The sequence below is a fragment of the Rattus norvegicus genome, chromosome 3 (assembly GCF_021556685.1).
Source record: "Rattus norvegicus strain SHRSP/BbbUtx chromosome 3, alternate assembly SHRSP_T2T, whole genome shotgun sequence".
Taxonomy (NCBI): Eukaryota; Metazoa; Chordata; class Mammalia; order Rodentia; family Muridae; genus Rattus; species Rattus norvegicus.
In genome coordinates, this window is record NC_141536.1 from 153,651,097 (window position 1) to 153,678,339 (window position 27,243).

Genomic DNA, 27,243 nt, shown 5'->3' on the forward strand with positions numbered 1-27,243 from the left:
GGCTGTGTCCCTCATAATCACTCACGACAGTGAGACCCACCTCCAGCACCGTCCAGGGGTCTGTCAGAGAACCAAGCATCCAGCAGTGTCGAACCTTGACCCCTGTCCAGTTCTCATGCCTATGACCTCACATGGGTCTCCACACAGCCCAAGGTGATGTCAAGCCTATTTTCGTGGATGGAGAAACTGAGGGGAGGAGCAGGAACACCCCTGAAGTTGCCCTTAAGCCTCCTAAGTCTAAGTGTGTGGTCCAGACACAATGCCTGGCTCTCCTGCTGCTTGGGTCTTTGTCAATCCTGAGGCAGCTGCACAGACTCCAGGCACAGGAGACCTCACCCAGTGCCCAGCGGCAGGTGCCCCCTCCAGGGGCCAGGTCTCCCCCCTCTGGCCCCCGCCCGAGGTTGCCATCTCAGTTCGGCTGACTGACATGCAAATTAGTTTAATTATTTCTTCTTCTAAAATAAATTATATTTTGCAGTAGCTGCAATATGTTGTGTCAGGCGAAATTACATTCAATATTTTTAAACTAATTGATGCGGCCTTGAGGAAGGCTGATTGACAGCCCGGAGCTGAGCAGGCCCGCAGCCCTAACCGATTCCTAAATTAAAATTAAACGTGCTCTGGCCTGGCGCTTCCTTCGTCTGTTGGCTCCGCAGAGCATCTGGGGAGGTGGCAGGTGGAACCCCAGGGATTGGAAGAGGCTGGGAAGGAAGGCTCTGGGCTCATAAAGACAGCAGAGTTAGGGCCAGAGAGCCACGGGGCTGGTCTCTCACCTTCCTGGTGCGGGGAGGTTCCCTAAACACAGCGGCTGGAGTGAGATGGGACATTTCGGAGCAGAGGCTTGTGGGTTTTTGCTGACGACTGTGGAATTCAAGTCTCCTTTGGACCAAGGACACAACCGTGAACAAGAACAACGTGATCCTTTGGTCCAGAGGTGGAGACAGACAGCCCTCCAGCCTGCGTAATAAGAATTGAAAAGCTCAGGAACGGAGAGACCTGCCCTGGTGGGTGTGGGGACCTTTTCCATGGAGCAAGTGACAGTTCTACTTGGATCTGACTGGGAAGTAACTAGAGGAAGGGGACGAAGAGAGGAAGATTTCTCTGGGGAGAGGGATTGGCATGTGCAAAGGTCCTGGGGTCAGAGAGTGGGGTCCTTTCTGGTCTCTTCCAAGGAAGACCCCAGCTTCTGGGAGGGTCACTCTCAGGGCATCTAGACCCAACTGAGCAGAAAGCAGAGACGGATGGGGTCCGTGGGAAGGGAAGAGGACATGGGACATGGCCTAGCAACCAGAAGGAATGTGCTACCTTGCCCAAAGAAAGGCAGCAGACACATAGCAAGTCACCACCAAGGTCTGTGACTCCCCACATCATCCTGTCAACTGTGGGATGAGAGAGGAATCCATTGCTGCTTTGTGGATGAGAAAAAAAAAGGCTCAGAGAGGTGAGGCAGCTTCCCCGAGCTCTCACTGGAGCAACAGATAGAGTAGGGTCAGGAGAAGGGAGCCTGACTTTCAAGGGAATATTTCTAACTGAGTCAACTCTTCAAGGCCTGTAAGGTCCTGCCTCCTTCAAGCAGTTCTCTGTGACTCCTGTACTGCTCCCTATCCCCACCCCACCCCCCCGCCCCGAGACGATCTCCTGGCTTGGGTTAGATGGCCAACCCCTCCCCTGCCTTGGCCCTCTTTCCATTCCCCTCCCTCTGCCCTGGGTCTGCCCTTCAGCTCCCCTCTGATGGCTTGGTTCTTATTATGGTTCCCTCACCACCACACACACACATGGCTTCCTGTGTTACTTGCTGTCATGGCTTTTCCCAGACACCTCGTGTTGTTGACTAAAAATGCGCGCGCGCATGCATGTGTGTGTGTGTGTGTGTGTGTGTGTGTGTGTGTGTGTGTGTGTGCGCGCGCGCGAGTGCACTCGGGCACACACGCGTGCATGTGTGTGTTCCGGTGCATGTGTGAATGCTTACATGGGGGTCAGAAAGCAACCTCGGGTGTCATTCTTAGGATGCCGTTTACCTCCTCCTTTGAGACAGGGTCTCTCACCAGGATGTGATGACTAGACTGTACCAGTTAGCCAGCGAATCCCAGGGATTCTCCTGTCTTTTCCTCCTCAGCTCTGAGATTACAGGATTTCCCACCATGCCTAGCACTTTTATATGGCCTCCAGAGATTGGACTTAGGTCTTTGTGCTTGCAAAGCAAGTGTTTTACAGAGCGCAAAGCTTACTTTTGCTGGTCTTATTCGTGCCCTCAGTAAGGAGAAGCGTTGTTGGACACTTCACATGAGGTGTATAATAGGTGGTTAATAAAAATATGCAGTGAGGGACATTCCCTGTCTGTGGCATGCATGGCTCTGCCCTGAGTTTAGGACAGAATCTGCAAAGGACCTGGGGGATGATATGGCTGCACCCATCCAAGGACCCAGGACAGGAGCAGGGAAACCACATCTGCAAAGATCAGTGAGTGGAGATGCTCTCCTTGGGGGTCACAGAGAAAGAGGAGCCCAGAGAGGAATGAGGTTGGACTTTGAGAGTGGAGAGTGTGGAGCAAGCCAGAAGAACCAACTTTGCACCGACTTACTGTGGCAGGCAGGGAGGCGGAGTGCGGGGACCCTCTCTCTGAGAGCCCTCAGCTCAGCTCCACCCTCCTCCCTCCTCCCCAGGGAATTAGATTGCATCCCAACCCTAGGCTCTGATTAGAGCCAGCCAGCTGGGCAGAAAGATTGATCTTCCCAATTACCACAGCCCAGGCAGGCGTGGGAGGAGGAGGGTAGAGAGCAGAGCCAGAGCCAGCAAAGGGTGTGGGGACAGCCTGAGAGGCCTCCTGGCACTTCTTGCCCTGTCCCCATGCCCTGTCTGTGGGAACAGGAGGCCCGGGCACCTTGTCTGTTCCCCTCAAGGACTTTTGTGATCTGCTTGGCTCTGGTGTGTGGAGAATGGCCTCTGCCTTTTTTGTGACTCCTGTAATAGTAGATAGACTTTGGGTACAAGAGGGGCCTTGAACACAGTATCTCTGGGGTCTGGAGCCTCGAGACATACCCTTCCCTCGGGGCAGAGTAGGCTGAGACTCTGCAGACATCACAGTCTCTGGCCCTGTTGGTACCTGCCAAGTGCTAAGGCTTCTGAAGTTATCTCTCAGTACAAGAGCTCAGTCACAGTTTCCGTACCTCTGAGAAGAGGGAGTCAGTGTCTCTTAAAGCAGCCCATCCCCAAGTCTTTCCCTAGATGGTCTGCCTGGCATCCATGCCCACTGGCCCTGTCTTGACACCGCATGGAGTTAGCAGGAGTTATCTTGCTATCTCCGGGCTCTTCTGCTCCCTTCTGTTCACCCTTCTGCAGGCTAAGAAAACCACAAACACCCCACATCTGATCGCAGCACTCTTCAGCCGTAAGACCTGCACTAGCTCCCTATCACCCCGACCTCTGGTTCCACAGTGGACACTCAAGACCCTTCCTGTGTGGGCTGGCAAATATCTGCACCTCTCTGTTCTCAGAGGGGTCTCTAAGTCTCCCAGCTTTGACTCACAGGAAGATCAAAATCCCAGCTCTTTAAAAACCTTCCTCGGGCTAGACTGTGGCTCAGAGTTTAAGAGCACTGACTGCTCTTCCAGAGGTCCTGGGTTCAATTCCCAGCAACCACAAGGTGGCTCATAACCGTCTATAACGGGATCTGGTGCTCTCTTCTGGCCTGCAGGCATATGTGCAGGCAGAATGCTATACCTAATAAATGAATAAATTTAAAAAAGCAAAAACAGGGCTGGAGAGATGGCTCAGCGGTTAAGAGCACCCGACTGCTCTTCCAGAGGTCCTGAGTTCAATTCCCAGCAACCACATGGTGGCCCACAACCATTTGTAAAGAGATCCGATGCCCTCTTCTGGTGTGTCTGAAGACAGCTGCAGTATACTTATATATAATAAATGAATAAATAAATCTTTAAAAAAAATAAAAAAGCAAAACCAGCAAAAAACTTCCTCTCCCAGAGACACACCTTGGAATCCCCTTTTTCTGTCCCTCAGTGGTGAGCCAGTCCCTCCCAAAGCACCTAGATTTCACTTTAGGTCTTCCTTGGCCTTTCCCCTGCCCCCTCCCCTGCCCTCTCCTCTGCTTTCTTCCCTGCCATCTTCCCTCCCCTCCCCTCCCCTGCCCTCTCCCCTACCCCTTCCTCTGCCCCCTCCCCTGCCTTCTCCCCTGCTCTCCAAGGAATTCAGGGAAGCCACCACCCAACTTGTTCAAGAGATCCCCCTGAGGCATTAGATAAGCAGTTAGGACTCCCTGGAGGAAGCCTGGGAGCCCTACCTCTTATGGCCTCTCCTCCTGACCTGTTCCTTCCTCAGCCTCTGTGCTCCCTCCACAGTGCTCCAAGGAACACAGGACAGAGAAAGTCAATTGGGAAGTCAATCACTCCCCCGATTTCCATTTCCTGTGTGAAATGGAGTATGGTGGAGCCGGGCCACCATCTCTGACATCCCCCTGCCTCAGATTCCTTCCGTGGCTGTTAATAACACCTGCTAAGTATCTGTCGGGCACTTTACTGGAACCAGACAAATGTGATTTCCAAACTCAGAGGGGATTTTTGTTTTATAGGTGACACTGACCAATGCTTTTGAATAAACAGAGGCCACCACAATCTGTTGTCTCTGTCCCTCCCGCCCTCCAACAGGACAAGGAGTTACAGCCAAGTTAAAGGAGGGAGACAAGGCAGGCAGAGGAGGTAGCAGCTTCCAGAGGCAGGACCACACAAAGGGAGCCTTTCTCATTGTCCCGTTCTTCCGAACGCATGTGTGAGGTGGTACTTGGTCCAGGGTGACCCTTGTGGGCTGCTCCCAACTGACCTAGGCAGCTCCTTGTCATGGCCACTCAGCCACCTTCCTTGCTGGCTAGCTGATGACCAACCCCTCTGCCCCATCCTTGGCTCTCCCAGACCCCCTCCTCCCGCAGGACTATCCCTTTACAACTGCCCTTTCCACCGCGGGATCCAGACACAAATTGTACTTTAAATTCAATATTGGTCATTAATATTTCATGATTACAAAACGTTAAAGATAATGTCAGTGGAAGGAGCGTCTGCATGGGTAGGATGGATGACTCAGAGGTTCGGGAGAGAGGAGCCAGCATACTAAGTGGGCCCAAGCCTTTGAGGTAATCCAGCGTGACAGGCGGCTGCTCTGGCTGAGGGCAACATCCTCCAAGGGGCTCACAGAGCGCTGCAGCGTGTATAAATATTTCCCCTCTGATCCTTGTCACCTCTTGTTTGTTCCGCCTGGAAGCAGGTGGGACTGTGTGACCCCTTGCTCATCCCTGGTTGCTTCTGAGGGAGCCATGAGGACACCTCAGCAGGAAGACACGGGGTCTGAGGGTGGAGCCGTGAGGGTGCTCTATACCTGGGCTCGGGCAGACTTCTGGCATGAAGGACTGTGGTCACCCTGGGCTTGCATGGACTTGCTCTGTGGTTTGGGGCCTTAGTTTCCTCATCTGTGAAGGAGATAGGGCAACTCTGCCTTCAATAGGAATGGCTTGAAGGTGGTTGTGAGTAGGGATTATTGGACACAAATTGTGTGTGTTTGTGTATGTGTGTGTGTATGTGTGAGGGTGTGTGTTTGTGAGTTCGTGTGTGAGTGTGTTTGTGATTTTGTGTTTGTGTAAGAGTGTGTGTGCATGTCTGTGTTTGTGTGTACATGTGCATACGTTTGTGAGTTTGTGTGTGTGTATGTGCATGTGTGTATTGGTGTGTGTGTGTGTGTGTGTGTGTGTGTGTGTGTGTGTGTGTGTTTTGCCACATTGATGCCATTGTCTTCTCTATGACTCTCTGCTTATATGTTAAGGTCGGGTCTCTCACTTGAACTCAGGTTTGCCAGTTTGACTAGTCTAGCTAGCCACTCATTCTAGAGGTTTCTTGTCTCTTCCTCATGAGTAAGTGGGATTTACAGGTGGCACTTATGACACTTATGAGGGTGCTGGAAATTTGAAATCTTGTCCTCACTGAGCCATCTCTCTAGCCCCTATGTGTGTGTGTGTGTGCGCGTGGATGTGTGTGTGTGTGTGTGTGTATGTGTGTGTATGTATGTGTGTATGCGTGTGTCTGTGTGTGTATGTGTGTGTGTCTGTGTGTGTATGTGTGTATGTGTATGTATGTGTGTGTATGTGTGTATGTGTGTGTATGTGTATGTGTGTATATGTATGTGTGTGTGTATGTGTGTGTATATGTGTGTGTGTGTGCATGTGTGTGTGTGTGTGTGTGTGTGTGTGTGTGTGTGTGTAGGGGCATGCACATGCCACAGTGTACAAGTGTGGTCAGGAGACGATTTGCAGGCATTGGTTCTCACCTTCTACCACAGGTGTCCCAGGGACTGAACTTGGTTGTCATTCTTTAAGGCAAGTGTTTTCCCTTCTGGGCCATCTTGCCAGCCCTTTACTTTGGACTCGGGGTCTCACTGAACCTAGGATTTGCCAATTCATCTAGGTTGGCACCGGGAGTTTGCTGATGTCCACCTCCTGGTGCTGGGATTATGTTATCATGTTCGCCTGTTATGTACAAACCTGGGGCCTGAGTTCGGGAAGCACTTTGTACACTGAGCCATCTCCCTAGCCCCAGTGACCAGGGTACAACAGGGGAGAGCTGAGCTCTGGAGTAGGACTGGCCAGGATAGGAAGGGGCTTCATCTGAATCTGTTTCCTCATCTACACATGGGGACCACTGTAGAACCAACACCCCTTAGACATGGGGACCCAGGGACCTCATCATTCTGAAGGGACTGGCCTCCAGTGGGAGTAGAAGGCACCACCTGCACAGTCAAGGCAGTCAGGGAAACATCAAATAAAGATCGTCTAACACAGGCTGATTTCTCTGCACTGAGAAGAGGCAGCGCTCTGTTTCCAATCGGTTAGTACAGAGGTGAGGAGTGGGCGGGTACTGTGGCCAGAGGGGCACCTCAAACCAGACTGCCTGTCTCCTTAGTCAGTCTCACTCTCATCCCTGTCGTCAGTGGGGTGAGGTGTAGAAGGCCCTGAGAGCCGAGAGGGAGGCCATGCAGCACCAGGCGCCAGATGTGTGTAGGAGGCAAACCACAGGTGAGAGAGAGCATTGGGCTTCTTAACCCAAGAAGGGACTTGCTAGTGGATGGCTGTCTGGCTGGTGACAATCTATAGGCACTTGTGCCTGGCAATCAGGCCTATGCCTTCTCTGCCCTGTCTGTCATAGAGTTTCCGTGGCAGCTGCCTTGGAGCTGGCGAGGGAGACTCAGAAGGTGGAGGAACTCTTTCCTCCCCCAGTCCAGAGCGACTTCCTCTCCAGCCACCTTTGTTCTCTCTTCCAAGAGGAGGAGAAGTGGATTCAAAGGCTCCCAGACGCCTCGCTGAGGGCTGAGCCGGCTTTGTGTTTGCCTTTAAACCGCAGTTGAAAGAGACTAAGGGAACTTCAGCCTAGGGACTTCCTAGGCCCTGCCACGGGCCAGCAGGGGCCTCCGAAGTGTGAGGAGGAAGGGAAGACGGGCACAGGGAGGAGGGGGAGGCCAGCAGGAGGGCTCCGGGGATAGGGGTCGGCTTGAGACTCAGAGATTAACAGGGTGTCTGGACTCACTCATGACGCTTCCTAGAAGCTTGCCTGACAAGCCCTGCAGAGGTGACAGGCACCATTGGAGAGCAGGTGGAAGCAGAAGAGACCTGGCTGGCATTGGCTGGCTCTGCCCAGGGTCTCTCCTCCTTTGTTCCCCACATCCCACAGCCTTACTTATGCAAATGGATATTCCAGGGTCCTCCCTTCCTTTCCCAGTTCAAACCCCACCAACCCAGAGGCTCCAAGCTAGGCCTTCACTTCCAGAAACTCCACCTGAGCATAGCCAAATTCCTTTAGTGTTTTTTGACCTCTGGACTCTTAAGCTCCTGACCCTACTCCATCAGCACCTCACCGTGCCCAGCGGCAGGGCCTGCCTCTGCACCTTCAGCTTATGCCACAAGGCAGCTTCTTCTTGCTCCCTCTCTTCCTGGTCCAGCCTGGGCTATCACCCCTCCCCCAACACTGCTGCTTCTGACCAAGCTCCCCACCTCCTCTCAACACCCCACCACCCACCATCTATTCCGGACAGCATCATGGCTTTAATGCTCGAAGCCCTCTCCATTCTGAACTCAGGATAAGTGAAGTCCAACCCCTCCCTGCCAGCGGTGGACCACTCTGCCCTCTCCAACTATTTTGGCCTTCTGCATGGTGTCCTGATCGTCCTGAGGTCTTTGTGAAAAGATCTCCCCAGAGTAGCCTTTGCTCCAAAGGAACACTGCCAGCTGTCCTTAGTCTCCTTGGCCCTACTGTTCCTTGGGACCACGTCACATAGGCTGACATACTAAGCGCACTTTTTCTCAGTTTGTGGCTGTCTCAGTTCTCTCCTGTAAGGGCAGGGACTTACCCTCCTTTGAGAGGCTCTAGAACAGAGCTTGGCCTGACTAGATGTTCTGCGAATGAGGGAGGAAAGTTGGTCTCTACGCTGGCCCTTTCTTGTGGGTCCCACTAGATCTTCCATCCTGGAGATCTGACTTTGCCACACCCACTCCCTGGTGGGCTCTTTGCCTAGTTTTCTATTCTCTTCCCACCTCAGCCCTTGCTCCCCCACCCCACGTGACTTGACTGACAGTTCAGCCTTGGCTCTGCCCAGCCACGATTAGCCCCGCCCATTCATTTGGGCTCCTCTCCCCACGTGACCCATCTCACCTGCTTCCATGGCCAACACAGTAATGTTGTGCCAGCCGGCGGTTTCACGGTCCAGCCCCTTGCCAGTCACGATGGCGCCAGTGTCCGCATCGATGTCGAAGATCTGCTCCAAATCCGAGTCTCGGTCAATGGCGTACCTGAGTCAGGGGCAGGGTTGGGCTGATCAAACGTGTCCCATGCCAGGAGCCTGAGCCCATGATCTCTCTAGTTCACCCTACTCCAAGAGAGGGACCAACCCCTGGAGACACAGAGATGGAAAGTGTCCTGGCTTAGTGTCCCCTTGGAGCTGTGCCTGCTGGATGTCAGGGGCCGGGGCGATCATTCTGAGTCTGTTTCCTTGGACGGTCAGTGGGACTATGAACTTGTACCCTACAGATGTGGAGAGGGCTGGAGACCACGTTCCTGGTACATAGTCACAAATGTCTTTCTCTGCTTTCCTAAAATAGGAGACCTCAGATTTGGGTTTCACGGTGAGAGGGGGACTGAAGGGGCATTTGGGGTTGCAGAGGCGGCTGAGGACTGACTGCTCAGGGAAACGCAAAGGGTATAAAATGGCGCTGGAGGTGGGGAGAGGTACTTAGGACCAGGAGTTGGGGTTGTGAGAATTTTTAGCAGGAGAGAAGGTAGAGGCAGCTTAGAATGTGTCTGGAGCCATGTGGACCCCCAGAACCAGGGCAGCTGAGCCAGTGCTGGGAGGGTCTGAGGCTGGCCCTGCTCCTCCAGGCTGCACAGCGCTTTTGCTAATCTACAGCTTTTCAGTTGCCGCGTGAAAAAGCCCTTTGTTCCGCCTTCTTCCCAGGCCTTTGTGCTTCGGCTCCAGGCCTGAAAGGCCCGTGTCCAACACATGTCTCAGGCGGCGGAGGCCCAGAGAGGCCCCGCCAGCGCCCGCCGCCACTTCCCGCACTGATAACACAGGCGGGGTGCCGTGGCTACACACAGACAAAGGCCTGGCATGCAGGCAAAGGCGCATTGTGCAGTCAGGATAAAGCAGCCAGGGAGGGAGGGAAGCCCTTGCCTTTGCTCTTCCCTCAAACCCAGAGAGGGAAACTGAGGACCAGGGGAGCAATGGTTGCAGGGCTCAGGGCCTGGAAAGGTGGCCTTTGGAGAAGCCTATGCTGGTTCCATGATCAAAATCTCTCTGGATCTCAATTTCCCCCGTCTCTTCCACGGAGACAATGACAGCTGCACAGGTCTGCGCACACTGTGTGCATTTCCTGTCACTTGTGTGCCCGGTGTGACCTTGAACCAGTCTTTCACCCCCTTAGTCTGTTTATGTATCCAATTCAGAGCCACCTGGCATCCTGGTGTGGATTGGGTGAACTGAGGGGAGGGAATTTCCTGTTTGCTGTTTCGGGGCGGGGCGAAGGCATGTGGCAAACTGTAGAGTGATGTGCCACAGGCAGTGTGGATTTCTTTTCCCCCTTGATTTTATCTTTATTTCACGTGCTTTGGTGTTTTGTCTGCGTGCATGTCTGTGGAGGGTGGAACTGGAGCCGCAGACAGGCGTGAGCCGCGTGGGTTGTTGGGAACTGAATTCAGGGCCTCTGGAAGTGCAGCCAGCGCTCTTAACCACTCTCTCTGGCCCCAGAGTGGATTTCTAAAAGCGTGTGAATGTGCCTATGCTTGTGAGGGGTAGGGGTGGGGGAGGGCATTGGGTCTCTTCCCCTGCTATGCTCTACCTTATTCTCTTCTGACAAGGTCCAAACCCGAGCTCGTTGCACATGGCCACACGTGGGTTTTTCCATGGCTGTGGAGGATTTTGAGCTCTCCCTACCCTCCAGCCATTGCTGCTCCCTGTCCTGGATTGCTGAGTGTCCTGGCCAGGGTGCTGACCTGGAAGTTCAGACTCCAACTGACCCCCTTTCCCTGGCACGCACCAGACACTTCTGAGATTACCGTTTGCCAGCCATCCTCTGCCCTACCCTGCCCTTTGGGACCTGAGCATCCAACAAAAGCCTCCTCTGGGTTACTGAAGGTTGTAAGAGAATGGGACCCTGCCAGAAATCCCATAAGCTGCTGTCATCACCCGGCTTTGCTGAGGAGGGCACTGAGGCCGCCAGGATAAACTCTCTGAGGACAGCTGTTGCAGGCTGCGTCACGCACTAGGCACGATTCTTCTTGCCAGGCTCCGAGTCTCAGCCTTGAGCTTATCTTCTCGAGGGAGCCTGTCTTTCTCTACAGGAAGGTGCGTGCGGATCAGCCACGCTCCTCTCAGCTGAGGGTGCTACGTACATAGACTGCACCCACCCGGAGGTGGGACTCTAGACCCAGAATTCTTTGGGGCTGGCAGAACTAACCAAAGACAGCCTCAGTGGACAGAGCTTGTGTCTCCTTGGTCCTGTTCTGACCCTGGCAGGTATTTGCAGGGGAGAGGGGTAAAACAAGACCCTGGGTGTTGCTCAGCTAAAAGGAATCCTGGAGAGCCCTGCCCCTTTGCAGATAGAGGGGTGGAATGGAGACAGGACTGAGGGGAGGTGGTTTGATATTTGTTATTGGAAGGGAATGAAGGCACGTGGCAAACTGTAGAGAGATGTGCCATGGGCGCTGTGAATTTTTATAACGTGTGTGTCTATGTTTTCCAATAAGCCATTTAAGCTTTGACCTCATCAATAAATTCATCCTTCGATGAGGTTAGCACCCCTACAATCCAATGCCCCCTTCTCCTCCCTCTCTACTCTTTTCCTCTTCCCTTCCTGTCTCCCCCACTTCTCTCTGCCTCCCCCATTCCTCTCCGTTCTTTTGCCCCCCTCCCCCACTTCCTCCAGGTTTTTTTCCTTTTGTTCCTCTTAGAGGAGATGACAGAGGCTGGAGCCTAAGAATAGGCAGCTGTCCCCAAAGCCACGGGGTGGGGGCGCTACGGGGGGCACCATTAAGTAGTTAAGACTTGAGCAACAGGCCTCAGCCCTGGCTGGCTGGCTTCTGGCAGTGGGAACCAGTGAGTGAGTGAGTGGGAGGGCGCCCTGTGTGGCAAGAACTGACGGCCAGGCAAGGAAGCCGGTTTACTTCCTGTGCATGCACAGGGCCATGGGTCCTGTCTGAGCTGTGTGCAGGAGTATATGCTGTGTGTGACTGGGAGTGGTGTGTGTGTGTGTGTGTGTGTGTGTGAGACAGTGTGTGTAACAGTATGTGTGTGACAGTTTGTGTGTGTGTGACAGTGTGTGTGTGACAGTATGTGTGAGTATGTGTGTGACTGTGTGTGACACTGTGTATGTGACAGCATGTGTGGCAGTGTTGTGACAGTGTGTGTAACAGTATGTGTGTGACAGTTTGTGTGTGTGTGTGACAGTTTGTGTGTGTGTGACAGTGTGTGTGTGACAGTATGTGTGAGTATGTGTGTGACTGTGTGTGACACTGTGTATGTGACAGCATGTGTGGCAGTGTTGTGACAGTATTGTGACAGTGTGTGTGACAGTATGTGTGAAAGTGTGTGTGTGACAGTATATGTGTGACATTGTGTGTGACAGTGTGTCTGTGACAGTGTGTGTGACAGTGTTGTGACAGTGTGTGTGACAGTATGTGTGACTGTGTGTTACAGTATGTGTGTGACAGTGTGCGACAGTGTGTGTGACAGTGTTTGTGACTGTGTGTGTGACAGCGTGTGTGGCAGTGTTGTGACAATATTGTGACAGTGTGTGTGATAGTGTGTGACAGTATGTATGACAGTGTGACAGTATGTGTGTGACAGTGTATGTGTGTGATAGTGTGTGTGTGACAGTGTGTGTGTGACAGTGTTGTGACAGTATGTGTGACAGTGTGTGTGTGACAGTGTTGTGACAGTGTGTGTGACATGTGTGTGACAGTGTTGTGACAGTGTGTATGACAGTGTGTGTGTGACAGTGTATGTGACAGTGTGTTGAAGCTGGACCGGCAAAGGCTTGAGCATTCGTGGCTCCACTCTGGCTCTGTGACCAGGGCCTCCACCCCTAGACAAGTCCCTCCTTTGAGCCACAGTCAGCGTACTGTATCAGGTTCTCACTCAGGAGCCCATTTCATTTCCCCATTCTAGGAACTGATGGGCATTCTGTCTGCTCACCTCAGGACTTTTGCCCTTTCCATTCTTCCTCCCTGGAAAGCCATCCCCACATCTCACAATGTCCCAGCCCCCCAACCCCAGGAGCCTACCCACTCCATGCAAAGTGACCCCCTGTGACCCCAAAACATCTTCACAGCTTCTATCAGTACTTAATAACTGTTGATGCGGGCAGGATCCTGTCTTAGCACGTGCGACAGTGACCCTTCAGCCCTCTGAAGACCCTTCTCTGCTGCACACAGTCCAGCCCTGGCCTTGTTTCTGAGGTCTGAGCCCCACAGTCAGGGAACTCTGCCCTGGAACTGCCCTTGGCTGAGTCCCCAGGCCTGGCTCAGAGCTGTGCAGAGGAAGCTGGGTGAATGTTTGCGGTGCTAAATTGGACCTGTCTCAAGCTCCCTGCGGGCTCTTCCACATCTGAGGCGCACCAGAGAAGGGGCCCAGCACAGGGAGATGAAGGGGGGGTGAGACGCAGGTTTCAAAGTCTGTCCCTTCAGCAGGGATGAAAGAGGAGAGGGAATGGAGGAAAACGGAAAGCAAAGCAGAGAGGAGGGAGCTGTGGATGGGAGCACTGACCTGACTGACCGCCCCCCTCGTCCCCCCCCCCCCCCCCCCGTGATGCTTACACAAGCCGACCTGCTCTGGTCTCCAGTTTTCTGACAAACAGGGGTGACACTGCCCTTTCTGAAGAAGGCCAGCAGGAGGCCAAGTAGCATTTAAAGGCTATGCCTGGTGCGGGGGAGGCAAGGGGCTATGGCTGTATCCTGGGCTTCTGCTTGAAAGGTGAGGGCCTACCCCATCTGTGAGGCCCTGGTGCCTTGCTCCTTTCTGTAAACTACAGCCACAGGCTCCTGACATCGCACAAACATTCCTCTACCAGAGTTCCCACCCTGACCAGACTTGGAAGCCCAGCTCAGGTCTATTTCCTCAACTCCAAGAATTCTTCCCAGATCTCTGAGGCTGTCTCTCGGTCTGACAGACTATGGTAGCTAAGTGAGATGGGATCTTTGCATGTCATAGGCTAAGCTGGCCTGGCGTGTGAGGTTGTGCAGGCCGGGCCTGGCATGGTTCTAACAGGTCTGTTAAGATAGATGATGGAGGACCGTCATCCCTCAGAACCGCACAATACAATCCTGTGAGGACAGAGGCAAGGAGGGCTAGCCAGGGCTCTCGCTAGTTTGGGCGGAGCTGTGACCACAGCTAGGGAGGGAGTACAGGGAGCGGGAGGAGGCTGATTACATTTTAAAGTAGAGGTTAGTATGTGGGTTTGGGGAGGGGCACGTGACCTAACGAAGGACAGAAGAGCTCCTTGGAAGGCTGACTCAAGAAAACAGGGGCCAGTTTTGCTTGGTTTTGATCCTTCTGAACGTGGGGGTTGGGGTGTCCAGTGAGACCTGAGGTGGGTTAGAGAGAGGAGGAAGTGATCAGAGAGCTCCTCCGGCAGTCTGGGCACTGACTCCTTCTTGGTCCCTGTCTTGCCTGGAACTGCCCCCTCTCTGTTTCCTGGGCTCTTTGGCTCCCAGTATCTCCCTTCCTCCCCACTGCTCTTAGTCTGCTGGGGTGGTGCATGGCAGGACAGCAGGCAGCAGGCGTGGCCCCGGGCGGGGGTCTCACCGGACGGGCCGGTTGGCGGCGTCGGGGTCCCGCGCCGTCACCACGCCGACCAGGGAGCCCACCTGCGCGTCCTCCTGCACCTCCAGTAGGCCGGAGGGTGGCCGGAACTCGGGGGGCTCATCCACATCGGTCACGGCCACGCGCACGATTGCCTGGTCTCGGAATGTGCCCAGGTCGGCGAAGCGGGGGTCCACAAACTTGTTGAGGGCTTCCAGTACCACTGTGTGGACCTGCTGCGACTCGAAGTCCAGGTGCTGGGGGAGGCGGAGAGGGGCGGGGTCAGTGACGGGGCTGATGGGTGATGGCATTGTCAGGAAGAGGGGACACAACCAGCCTGCAGCCAAGGTCACGCACGACTGGCTCAGCCCACCATAGTGCTAGCTGTTAGAGGCCCAGACCAACGCTTTCCGGTGTTAGAGGAGCTCCTAGGGAACTGCTTTTGCCTAGAAACACACGGGCATCACTTTAAAAGGTGCCTGTCCCCAGGTTTCTTCCACTCATTCCGTTTTCAGCAGTCACTCCGTTTAATAGCGTCTTAGGAGCGATTTTCTTTTACCTATGAGGAAATCGGGGCCAGAAAGGGGCAGCAACACCTTGAGCAGGTCAAGCCAGAATGGCTCCCAAAGAGACGTGGGGACACAGATTTGAAGTATGCAGCCCTGGCTTCCAGTCATGGCTGTCTGCAGCCAGTTGTGAGGTGATTATGGACAAACAGACCTTTTCAGCTTTGGGCAAGCGAATGAGGCTTCCCAGCGAAAGAGAGCACCTTGGCCCTGAGCTTGGCTCTAGCCTTCCTGCAAAGATGAACTCAATGGCACAGCTTTCGTCACTATGGTCACGTGGTGGTGTCACACGGGGCTCCTTCCTCAACAGCCCCGAGTCCCCTCTTTCTCTGTCTCTTTGCCTAAGCAATCAGGATGCAAGGAGTTGGGTGCTGGCCTAGGAATAAGTGATGGCTTCTAAAGCCAGACCACACATCGGGCGGGGCTCGCCAGGTTCCGGAGTCATTGCCTGCTCCAGAGACACCTCAGGCGCCCACTGGAGCCACCAGACGGCAGATGGTGGGGATGAGAGAAAATTAGCATCGGAGACGAGTTCCGGTGCTGTGGGCTCTAGAAAACTGGAGTGCTCTGGGCTCTCTGGGCCCCATCCCCCTTTTGTGACAGGGGCCCTGTCTTACAGTTGGGGCACATGAGGATCAAAAAAACCTGAAAGCCAACTGGATTTGCAGCCAGAGCCCTGAGCTTGTGTACCTACTGGGCTGTCCCAGTTGAGTGACTTTGGCAGGGCATGACCTCTCGGAGGCACACAGAGGTCTGCAACACCACGTGGGCCAGAGCAGGGGAGTCAGGCCTTCCACTGGGGAGCATGTTTGAGGCCATAGCCCTCAATGCTCGGCATCCTGAATGGTTGCAGCAAGGCCAAGTCCAGGAAGACAGTTCTGCACAACCTTGGGTAGATCACTTATCTCCTCTCAGCCTCGTTTTATCTCTCGTGAACTGGGAATGAGACACCAAGCCCTCAACCCTGGAGGGGGAAGGTGGGGTCCCCTCACTGCCACAGCTGGCCCTGGCACCTGCCTTCCTACCCTCCCCAAGGCAGCCCGTACCTTCTGCACCACTATGATGGCCTCCTGAGTGTCGCTGTCCGTGGTGACCTTGAATGCGTCTCCTCCACTGCCACTTTCTTCTCTCAGGTGATAAGTCATGTCTGTGTTCTCGCCCACATCTGAGTCCTCCGCCTTCACTCGGCCTACGGCTGTGCCGATGGGCGCTGACTCCTGTATGCTGAACTGGTACATCTCTGTGGGGAACATGTAGGCCTTTGCCAGAGCTGAGGAGAGGAGGAGGGGCCTGGGTGTGCCGGGGTGGGGTTGGATCTACAAGGGCATGGTTCCCTGGCCAGGTGGGAATTACAGACTGCAATGTCCCCCGTCCTCTGAAGAAGGGCAGAAGTCTCTTGCTCCAACCCAGGCTTCCTGGTTGATGGTATGGGGCCAACCCTGCTATCTTTGAGGTCTTTTTCTTCACCTGACCAACAAGGGGGAGAGAGGGGCCTTACAATGAAGGTTCAGTGTTGGAGCTTGTACCTCTGAGCTTTAGTTGGCTTATCTGTGAAATGGGAGGAACACCCTAATAGCAGTGTTGCTATGACAACATAGATGCCGCTGTCTGTGAGGTATAGAGTATCATGTACTGGAGTACGCAGAAGTGACTGGCTTCTCATACTGATGGCCTCTGTGTCACCCCTGAGAACCTCTGGTGTCCCAGACAGTGTACAGTATAAGAGGGCAGTGCCCCGCTGAGAAAGCGGGGAGGGCATGAGCCTGAGGCGGCAGATAGCTGGGAAAACACGTCCCAGACAGAGGAGACAGCAGGTGCGAGCACTCTGGAGCGAACACTATCTGGCAGGGGTGACCCCATGAGTGAAGGGGAGACAGATGACGTGCCAGCAGCATTCTGCCTTCTGACCAGAGCCAACGTCAAGGTGAGAGGGCCCGGATGAATGATGTTCAGCCTAGGTGAAGTTTGGGAGTTGGATTCTTGGTGCCACCAAATGCCTGGGGACCTCTGTGTGGAGTGACTACCTCTTTCTCATGTTCACACAGCAACCTGGAGAGGATTCTTGCTCTGATCTCTCCATAGCTCCCCAATGCCCTTGGGACTCTCCCTGCATCTTCAGCTGCTCCTTTCTCTCCCAGGACCCCAAGAACATTCTAACGGGTGCTACTGTCTTTCTCTCAAATTCTCTCCCATCTGGGCTGAGTGCGTGCTGTGGGAGACGGGGCATGGCTGTCAGTCGCCAAGTGCAGCAAGTTGTCTCCTGAGTGGGCTGTGTTGGTGAGCGACACAGCCTGCCCCACAACATGCAGAGTATTGATAGCTAAGGAGGAAAGAAATAAAAGCCAGCTGCAGTTACAAATGGCAGTCTCCAGATTCTTCCAAAGAATCTGAAAGCATCCGGTGTTGGTGGGGATGTGGTACAAGGGGCACGCACATTGATTCACGAGGAAACACTTCCTGGCAACACTAGAGAAGTGTTTGTGCATGGCCACTGGGAAACACGGGCAACTAGGTTCAAAGTGCACAAGTTCAAAGCTGCCCGTGTCTGACAGGATAGATCCGTGGTGAATACCATACAGCAAGGAAAAGGAGCACGGCTAGAAGAAACAACCTGAGATTGGGAACAGAATTTTGAAAGTCAAAGGCACACACAGCGCTTTATACCATATGGCTTCACATATCTGAGGTTTACAACGGGGCCGACTTAGAGTGTTTGACGATGTGTAGAGATGAGATCGGACTCTCAGAAAGGTGTAGAAGGGAGTGTTGGCTGGTACTGTTGAAGAGGGAAGATACTGGGGAAGGCACACGGGGGATTCTGGGACCTGCTGGTAGGGCTCATGGCCTTTCTATTTTCTGCCTGTCTTTATAGTCACAATAAAGGAACAAGGACAGGAGGGAAAGAAAGAAGGGAAGGAGGGAGAGATAGAAGGAAGAACAGGAGGAAGGAAGACAGGAATGCACGTAGCAACTTTTCTGGTTGGGTCTCCTCTTTGGTCTGCCCCTCATGCACAGCCTGCTGCCCAGAGCCTGTAACTGATGGCTGGCCTGGAGTTTTCCCTTTGGGAACCAGAGTGCTGTGGCCTGCCTGCCTGCCTGCCTGCCTGCCTCTGGGCCCGGTGTCATTATCCTGTGCTGGGGCACACCCCGTGCTGAATGGCTGAGGTGGTAGGCAGCTGTGAGCTCAGCTAAGGGATTGGATTCGCTTATCTTGTGGGGGTCAGTCCCCTGTGGCAGGGCCTAATATGAGAGCAGCAGACCTCGGGTAATGACTCGCCTGATAGCAATCAGCCGACTCTTGGTGGCATTCCGTCTCTGCCAGCTGCAGCTTTGCAGTGCTGGCGGGGCCTGAGCCTGGGCCAGCCTGCCCCGGCGAGCCAGGCGAGGGCCTGATCCAGAGAGGGCCCCTATCCCAACTTGTGCCCGAAGAGGCGAGCCTCCCAAATCATCGGCACAGACCAGTAGCCTCCAGGCTCCAGGAAGAGAGAGACCTTGTCCTCAGACTCAGCTTCCCTGGGCTTAACTATGGGTGTCCCTTTGCCTGGGGCAGTGGCTGTGAACCTTCAACCCATCTTTACAAGCTTGGGTCATGGATCCAGCAGTAGCTAAGAGGCCCTGACGTCCACCAAGAGGAAAAATAGGTTGGTAGAGTGAGCAGGAGCTTCTCAGATGGGGAAGCCACAGCAATCCTTCTGTCTGTAAAAACAGACTGGCCGGGGTTTCCCTCTGTGAGAGGCAGACTTGAGGGACAACAGGGTGAGTGGGGACACAGGAACACCCATATGGCAGTCTCCCTTCAGTCAGGAAGCTTCAAGGGAAGCAGGGCCGGTAGGTGCTCATGCAGAGTGATAGAAAGGTACACACTTGTAGCCCTCCTTACTTTGTGGAAAGCGGGGTGGGTTGTCGTTGACATCAGTAACCACGATGGTCACTGTAGTGGAGCCTGAGAGGCCGCCCAGCTGGCCTGCCATGTCCGTGGCTTGGATTACCACCTCGTAGCGTTCCTGGCTCTCACGGTCGAGGTCAGGCACTGCTGTCCGGATCACACCTGTGGGCAAGGGAGAGTGGGGACATGGTGGCAGACTCTGGTGGGGCTAAAGCATGCCTCAGTCATGCTTGGCTGTGTATTGAAGGTCAAGAGAGAGACATGGGTGCAAAAGTAACATGTGGGGTGATGGTTTGAGGATAGCTCCCAAAGGTTATCTATTTTCATGTGTGGTCCCACTTGGTGGAACTGTTTGGGAAGAGTTAAGAGGTGTGGCCTTGTTGGAGGAGGTGTGGCCTTGTTGGAGGAGGCATGGCCTTGTTGGAGGTGTGGCCTTGTTGGAGGAGGCGTGGCCTTGTTGGAGGAGGTGTGTTAAGGCTTTGAGGTTTCAAAAATACAAGTCATTTCCAGTTAGTTTTCTGCTTCTGTTTATGAACCAGATGAGCTCTCAGCTACTACTCCAGTGCCATGTCTGCCTGCCTGCTGCTGCTATGGTTCTTACCATGATGGGCATGGACTCTAACCGTCTGGAGCTGTGAGTCCCAATTAAATGCTCCGGGTGGGGGTTGTTTGACAGGGTCTCTCTAGATAGCCCTGGCTGCCCTGGACCTCACTATGTAGACCAAGCTGGCCTCGAACTCACATAAATCCACCTGCCTCTGCCTCCTGAGTGCTGAGATTAATGGTGTACACTGCCATGCCTGGCGAAATGTTTTTCTTGTATGGATAGCCTCGGTAGCTAACGTGGGTGGCCACTGGGCCCCCAGAGATCATCGGCCAGTGCACACTTGAATACAGACCCTTCACACCTCTCTCACACGCACACTCCCACACTGGACAGTCACAAACAGGTGAATTCTCTCCACCTTTTCCCTCACACAGACACGCCTCTATACACTAACACCCTGCCACATGTGTGCACACACTGCCCCGTATAGACTTGTGCTTCAAACAAAAGACTCTTTGCTTCACTGAGAGGAAGCCTATGGACCAGAATTCACCCAGGGTATCCTCCCTGGGTAGCCAGTCCTACAGTGGGTCTTGGCTTCCCCCAGGATCTGTTATGAGCAGTGTCACCTGACTCGTTGGTGACCTGTGGTAGCAAGCAGTTGCTTGGAATGTTTAAAATTTAGGCAAGAGTCGCTGAGAGTCACATTTGCCTGTGCACAGGTGTGTGCCTCATGCACAGGGACTGCAGTCACACACACCTGTTCACATGTGCTCCACACCTCCCCCATAGCAAAACCATGGGTTCTCTGTCCAGGCCACAGAGAAGAACTGAGTAGACTTCTTCCAAGCTACCCTTAGTGTAGAAGCAGAAATTTGAATGCTGAAGTTTACCTCTGAGGAGAAGGTGGCTGGGCTGGGCCGGGCCAGGCCGGGCCTTGTGTCCTTCTTGTAAGAGCCCCAGTGTGGGGGTTGCTGAGGCAAGCAGAGCCTCTCCTGATGCCCCCTCCAACTTGCTAAGCACAGGTGGTGACAGGTGGCACCTGGTTCTGAGCACCAGGTGGAGTCATGCACCGGCAGCCCCAGGATGCGCCCCATAAAACCTGTGCTCTGACTCCTGATGTCCTCGAGTCCCTGGATTCCAGTAAAGGTAATGGGACAGGCTGATGTGTGTGTGTGTGTGTGTGTGTGTGTGTATGTGTGTGTGTGTATGTGTGTGTGTATGTGTGTGTGTGTGTGTGTGTGGTGTGTGAAAGTATATGTGTATAGTGTGTGTGTATAGTGTGTATGTGTGTGTGGTCTGTGGTGTGTGTATGTGTGTGGTATATATGTGTAATATTTATAATGCATAGTATGTGGTGTCTGTATAGTATATCTGTGATGTACATTGTGTGTGTGCTAGGTGTGATGAGTGTGTGGTGTGTATTGTGTTGTATGTATGCTATGTGTGATGCATGTGTGGTGTGTATTGTGTTATATGTATGCTATGTGTGATGCATGTGTGGTGTGTATTGTGTTGTATGTATGCTATATGTGATGTGTGTCTGGTGTGTATTGTGTTGTATGTATGGTATGTGTGTGGTGTGACTTGTGGGTAGGCACTGGGGTTCAGTGCTCAGGATGATTTGCTTTTGTGATTGAAGGAGGAGGAAGGAAAGAACACAAGGAAAGAGAGGAAGGGAGGGAGAGAAGCCAAGGATCCTGGGGACAAAGAGAGACCCAGGGAGGGAGAGCAAGAAAGACTAAGGGAGAGAGACATTTGGGTGGGGGGAAGGCTTTTTGTGACAAAAAAAGAGAAAGGAAGTGGGGGAAGCCAGAACCAGAGAGAAGAGAGAGGGAGACAGAGAGAGGAAGGAGGATGATACTTGTCAGAGCCAGAGGGAGTGGCCAATGCTGGCAGCCAAGGAGCAGGGACAAATGGTAAACAGATATGGTGGCCATGAGGCCAGCAGGTGAGGTCCAAGGCAGGAAGGCAGGGAAGAGGGCTGGCTTTGTTGTTGTTCTGAGAGAGGGTCTCATGTATGTCAGGCTGATCTTGAACTCCCGATCCTCCTGCCTCTAAGTCCGAGTGTGCTTGGAGTACAGAGATGTGCACTAGGCTCAGCAGGGAGCTCACTAGCCGGACGCTCACAAGCCATTTTACATCTAGGGCTACACCGAATGATTGCCTCTCAAAGCTCAGCATCCCGGCTCTGAGTGGAGACTAGAGCACAAGTCTGGTTCCACCTGAGTGGGAGTGGAAAGGGCCCATGCAGCTGGCTTCCCTGTTGTCCCCACCACTTCCAGCTCCAGAGCAACTGGAGACATGATACCTCATAGAGAATGTAGTTCAGGAGCCTCTGGAAACCCTGGAGTGGGCCCATGTGGACTCTGGACCTTGTCCTGAGTCATACACTATGCGAAGTTGCCATGGTGATAGTTTCTGATGAAACACATTGCCCAGTACACACAACCCTGCACCATCCCTGCCCACCGACTCTGGCCCTGGGCATGGGATGTGCTCTGGCTTAGGGGACAAGTCGGAGGCCTGTTTAGCCTTGAACGATGAGGTCTTTTCTCTAAGACTCCTGAGTCCCCCTGCACATTGAAGCAGGATGAAAGAAGGGACTTGGGGGGTGGGGGAGAGGCCCAGCTGAGTCAGCCTTCAGCTGCCTGACAGCCAAGGGCTGTCCCACAAATCCCTTCCCCCAGAGAAGCGCCCAGCCAGTCACGGCTGTGACAGAAAATAAACCATTGCTCCATGAAGTTTGGGCTAGCTTGGTACTTAGCCTTATGTAACTAGTAGGGAAATCTGGTTAGCCTTATGTAACCAGTAGGAAAATCTGGTTAGCTTAGCTCTCCTGAGCTGCCTGGGTCTGGGCTAATTCATGCAGCTGCATCAGAGTGGAGAGTCATTTGGCTGAGAGGTTCCAATGACCTCATACTCCCTCTGTCTGCTGGGACACACGGGCTCCCGCTCCCTCCAGTCAACTGCCACCCTTCTGTGAGGCCTCAGGACTGTGCTGTGCAAAGCCGCGGGCTGGCGGGATGGCTCAGCAGGTGTAGGAGCCTGCCTCGGAGCCTCATGGCCCGAGTTCTGTTCCCCACATGGTAGAAAGAGAGAACCCGGCCTCTCACGCCCACACTCTGACCGCTACATGTATGCCTACACTCAAGCACAAGGTAGCGAAAGGCCTCTTAAGAATTAATCATGCCATCTACACGAATCTGTATGTAGATGGTTCTGTCACTTTCTATGGGGCCAAAGCAAACCACCGGATTCAAGGGTGGGGGAAGCGGGCTGACTTTGCCCCTCAGTCCTTAGAGGAGAGAGGGGTGAGGGCATCGAGCCGCACCGCAGTGGGCCTTCTGTATCTGCTTTAGCAGCGTTCAGATTTGCAGATTCATCCTCTTTGGAAACAGCCAACCACATATGGAAGACATGCGGGAGATCACTGCGCCTGCGCTGAGCGCCCAGTGCTTTCCCCTCAGTGCTATTCCCCGGGCAAGAGAGAGAGATGCCGATTTCCTGCATTCACTTCATGTGCAGTGTCCTCAGTCCTTTGGGGACGATTTAGAGCACATGAAAGGATGGTGTGAGGTGACATCCTGGTACCACGCCACCTTACGCCCCAACAGCCTTGGAGTCCCGGAGCCAATCCCCAACAGATACCGAGAGGTGGAAGTCCTGAGTGCTAGGGCACCGGGAGGAGGGTGGAGGAGGGGACACAATTCCCAAATCATGATCAAATCCCATGGTCTGGTCCATTCGCTCGACACTTGCTGAGGGTCTGTGATATGCTGGGTGTGCACAGCATCCGATGTGAGGAGCATGAAAAGGACCGACTTGGAGGCTGGAGAGATGGCTCAGTGGTTAAGAACCCTGACTGCTCTTCCAGAGGTCCTGAGTTCAAATCCCACACAGCAACCTCATGGTGGCTCACAACCATCTGTAATGGGATCTAATGGCTTCTTCTGGTGTGTCTTAAGATAATGACAGTGAACTTACATAAAACAAATATTTTTTAAAAAGTACTGACATGGGCCAGAGAGTCACGGGCATGGCTACACACCCACCTGACTTTGGGCAAGTTCTTGGGGTTTATCTGAATCTGTTCCCGGTTTCATAGTATGTGATGGGGTCTCATGGGTTCTTGCCAGGATGCAGAATTACCTGGGAAGTAGGAGGATTTGCTTGATTATGTCAGTTGATCTGAGAAAGCCGGTCTTAATTATGGGCGGGGCCATTCCTGTACTGAGCGGAATGGGAGAGGGAGCAAAGGAGCACTAACCCTCTTCCCATTCTCAGGTGAAAGATTGGGGATGCGACTGGCTTCATCCAGCCTGCTGCTCGGCTTCCTGCTGTGATGGACGGCCAATCAGAGTAAACCTTTCTGGACTAAGTCTTTCCCCAGGGCATTTTATCATGGCCAGAGAAAAGAGATGAGGACTCCTGCCCTGGGGGCTGCAGAGGCATAGGTGAGGCAGGGCTGCTAGGAGTGTAGCTCACTTTTTAAAAATTGTTTTTGTGTATGTGTGTATGTATTGTGTATGTGTGTGTGTATGGTATGTATATGTATGCATGTGTATGTTTGGTGTGTGTGTATGTGTGTATATATGGTATGTGTATGTATGTATATGTGTGTATGGTGTGTATATATATGTGTGTATGTATGGTGTATGGTGTGTGTGTTTGTGTGTGTGTATGTGTGTGTATGATGTGTATGTGTATGGTGTATGGTGTGTGTATGTGTGTGTGTATGGTGTGTGTGTATGTGTGTATGTATGGTGTATGGTGTGTGTGTATGTATGGTATGTGTGTATGTGTGTGTATGATGTGTATGTGTATGGTGTATGGTGCATGCGTGTGTCTTACTTTGAATGAGATGTTCTCATAAGTCTCAGGCATTTGAATACTTAGTCGCCAGTTGGTGGCTGTTTGGGGAAGAATTAGGGGATGTCACGAAGGGGGGCTTTGAGGTTGCAGAAGAGTCTCGGCCTTTTGAATGTGCTTTCTTACTTTGGCTTGGCCAATGTGGAGCCCAAGCCTCTGGAACCATTGGCCCAAATGAACCATTCCTATGATAAGTTTCCTCATCACGGTGCTTTCTCACAGCATTGGAAGAGTGGCTGAGACAGCCTACTTGGGCGTGTGGGCACGCACATGCCACACGCACTTTTCGAGTGTCCATCCCTCACCTTCCGTCTTGCTTGAGACAGCGTCTCCTACTGACTGCTTCACACCCTAAACGTTGACCTGCAAGCTTATGGACGTTCTCCTGTCTCTGCGTCTCATCTCACCTTAGGATGCTGAGGCTACACGCATGCATGTGTGTATACACATACATGTACATACACACACTAACACACACGTGCACACACATACACACTAACACACACGTGCACACATACACCCATGAATGCATGTGTGCACACACACAAACACACATACACACATGCCCACTCATACCTGCAAATGCCTTAGCACATACACACATGTGCACACGAATGCACACACACACACACACACACACACACACACACACACACACACTCTACTACTACTACTCCACTTCTGTGGTTCTAGGGATCATCCCTTCAGCCTCAGCTCCCACATTTCAGCTGCTCCTTGAGCTTTTATTTATTTTATTTATTTTATTTTATTGTATCCTGGATTGGGCACTCCTATGGACAAGCCCCGGGGTGTGGAGATCCAGGCTGGTCTTTTGTCAGCCTAAAGATATCTCCAGGGCTTGGGGTGAAGTACTCAGTTAGCACTCAGACTGCTCAAGTGGCCTCTTCTGCCTCCTCCCTGCCCTCCTTACCCAGATGTCTGTTCCTAGTTTCTGTCAGAAGAAAAATCTACAAGGGTACATACAAGTGGAGCTGACTTCACCACGTCAACCCCAGGACCCAGCACACAGCACAGCAGATGCTTAGCAAGTCTGAGTTGAATCCCCTCGAGGACTAATGGCCGTCCCTGGCACAGGTGTGACTTTTTAGTCAAGATCATGCCATCTCGGAGGGAGTCTCTCGGTTCATGCTGAGGCTGGCATTTATAACCTGGCCGTGGTACCCATTGCCTCGTTCTCACCCAGAGTGCCCAGATCCAGTTGTCTTTGCCAACCCCTCCATCTCCTCCAGATGCTGCAGAAGGGGCCCTGGAGCCTGTGTGATGCCTCATTAGCCCGAAAATGCCATCCCTGTCGCCCCTGTGGGGGGCTGGCTGTCAGGCCTGGCCTTTAAAACACACAAGTTAATTCCTCCTCTGGCACTCGGCCCTGTGGCGCAGCCCCTCCTCCTTCCTCCTCACACCTTCCTCTCAGGCCTCTCTGCGGCTCTGCTCCCTGCTAGCTGCGCAGCGAGAACAGACTGTACCTCTCAGTGGCAGCTAAATATAGCCCCACATCGGCGGAATATTCCTGGCTAGGGAAATGGAGCTGGGGCTGGCAGTGGTGCCAGGGTGGCTGTGATAGTGAGGACTGGGGTACCTGGGGTACCATAGGGAAGATCCAAAGCATCCTGGGAAATGACAGAGTAGACTCATTCAGATCCAGCAGTGAAGAGTCCAACATGGACGCCCTGGGACTACCCAACCCGGTTTGAAAGGACTCCCTTTTCTGGTTTCCGAGAGACTGTTTCTCTGGGCCTGTGGACCTCCCTCTGGTCACTCCCTCTGACCCTTCTGAGCAGTGGGTGGTGCCCCTCAGAAAGCAGAAGCCTCCTCAAGCTCATGGAGTCTAACCTTTCACCTGTCTGTCCTTGCCACCTCTCAAGATTCAATCTTGGCTCTCCTACCCTCCGCCCCACCAAAAAAACCCATAATCTTACTCTGGCCTGTCACTACGCAGCTCAGGCTGGTTTCAAACTCCTAGGGATCCCTGCAGCCCGGGCTGCGCTGAGCACATTATACACTCCTTGACCACGGGACAGCACCGCGGATCCCTAGAAGTCCCCAACTGCATCCGTGTTCCAAGGTCACAGAAAAGCCTGCTCCAGTTTCTGCAGCTCCGTCTAATCCTTTACCCTCCTTGCTTGAACCCACGGGCATCCTGCGTTACGCTTTAATCAGCCTGTGCTTGTTTTCTTTCTCCAGCAGAACCTCTGGGAAGGCAGTCTCGGATAAGCTGCTGCTGTTTCCTGAGCGCTCAGCGCATGCTCAGGCCTGTAGTAGCCACAGCGCATGCTCAGGCCCGTAGTAGCCACTCAGTTAGTATCTGAATGAACCAAGGTGGTCTCGCCCTGCATTGCTACATGCTCATGAGTACCGGGCAGCGGGGGAGAGGGGTTTGGGGAGGAGGGACTGAAGCTGGAGATGCAGAGAGAAAAAGGGGTATGCCAAGCTCTTGCAAGGGCAGGCTGGAGCCCCTGGTTCCTCCCTCACGCTAGTCTCCCATAGTTATGGCAGGATTTCCGAAGCCTTGGTCAGTCTTGGATCTCTGTGTTCATGATTCAGATGGATGGCTGAAACTTCTAGAAGCTTCTTCCCACCTCTCCCCTCATAATGAGGGCACAGTGAAAGCTGGGTTTTTATTTTAAAGTACTTTACTTTTATTTCCTCTGTGAGAATGCTTGCCCGTGAGTACGAAGGTGTGCTATGTGCATACCAGTGCCTATGAAGGCCAGAAAAGGAAGTCAGATCCCTGGAACTGGAGTTACAGATAGCTGTAAGGCCATGCGGTGCTGGGATCTGAACTTGGGTCCTCAGCCAACGCTCTTAATTGCTGCACCATCTCTCCGGTGCCTGATGTTGGATTTTTTTTTTTTTTTAGCTCTGCTCCAGCCCCCGGAACACGTTGGTCAACCCCTCTCATGTAGAGCTCTCTTAATTTGCTTCCCCTTGTTTCCATGGGAGGCACACAGACTGAGCATAGGAGACTAGGGTAAGGGAAGATTCAGCGTCTCCAGTCTGCCTAGTGTCTGCCCCTT

General features: G+C 53.2%; 1 protein-coding gene across 3 annotated transcripts in view; it reads right to left on the reverse strand.

Annotated features, from left to right (window-relative positions):
• Positions 1–27,243, reverse strand: part of Cdh22 (cadherin 22) — a 125,255-nt gene that overhangs the window by 15,601 nt on the left and 82,411 nt on the right. For all 3 annotated transcript variants that reach the window (XM_087650228.1, XM_087650230.1, NM_019161.3), the window contains 4 exon segments: positions 18,784–18,951; positions 15,950–16,143; positions 14,341–14,594; positions 8,700–8,836 (listed from right to left, as the gene is read on the reverse strand). In XM_087650228.1, coding sequence (XP_087506354.1) covers positions 8,700–8,836; positions 14,341–14,594; positions 15,950–16,143; positions 18,784–18,951 — 753 coding nt within the window.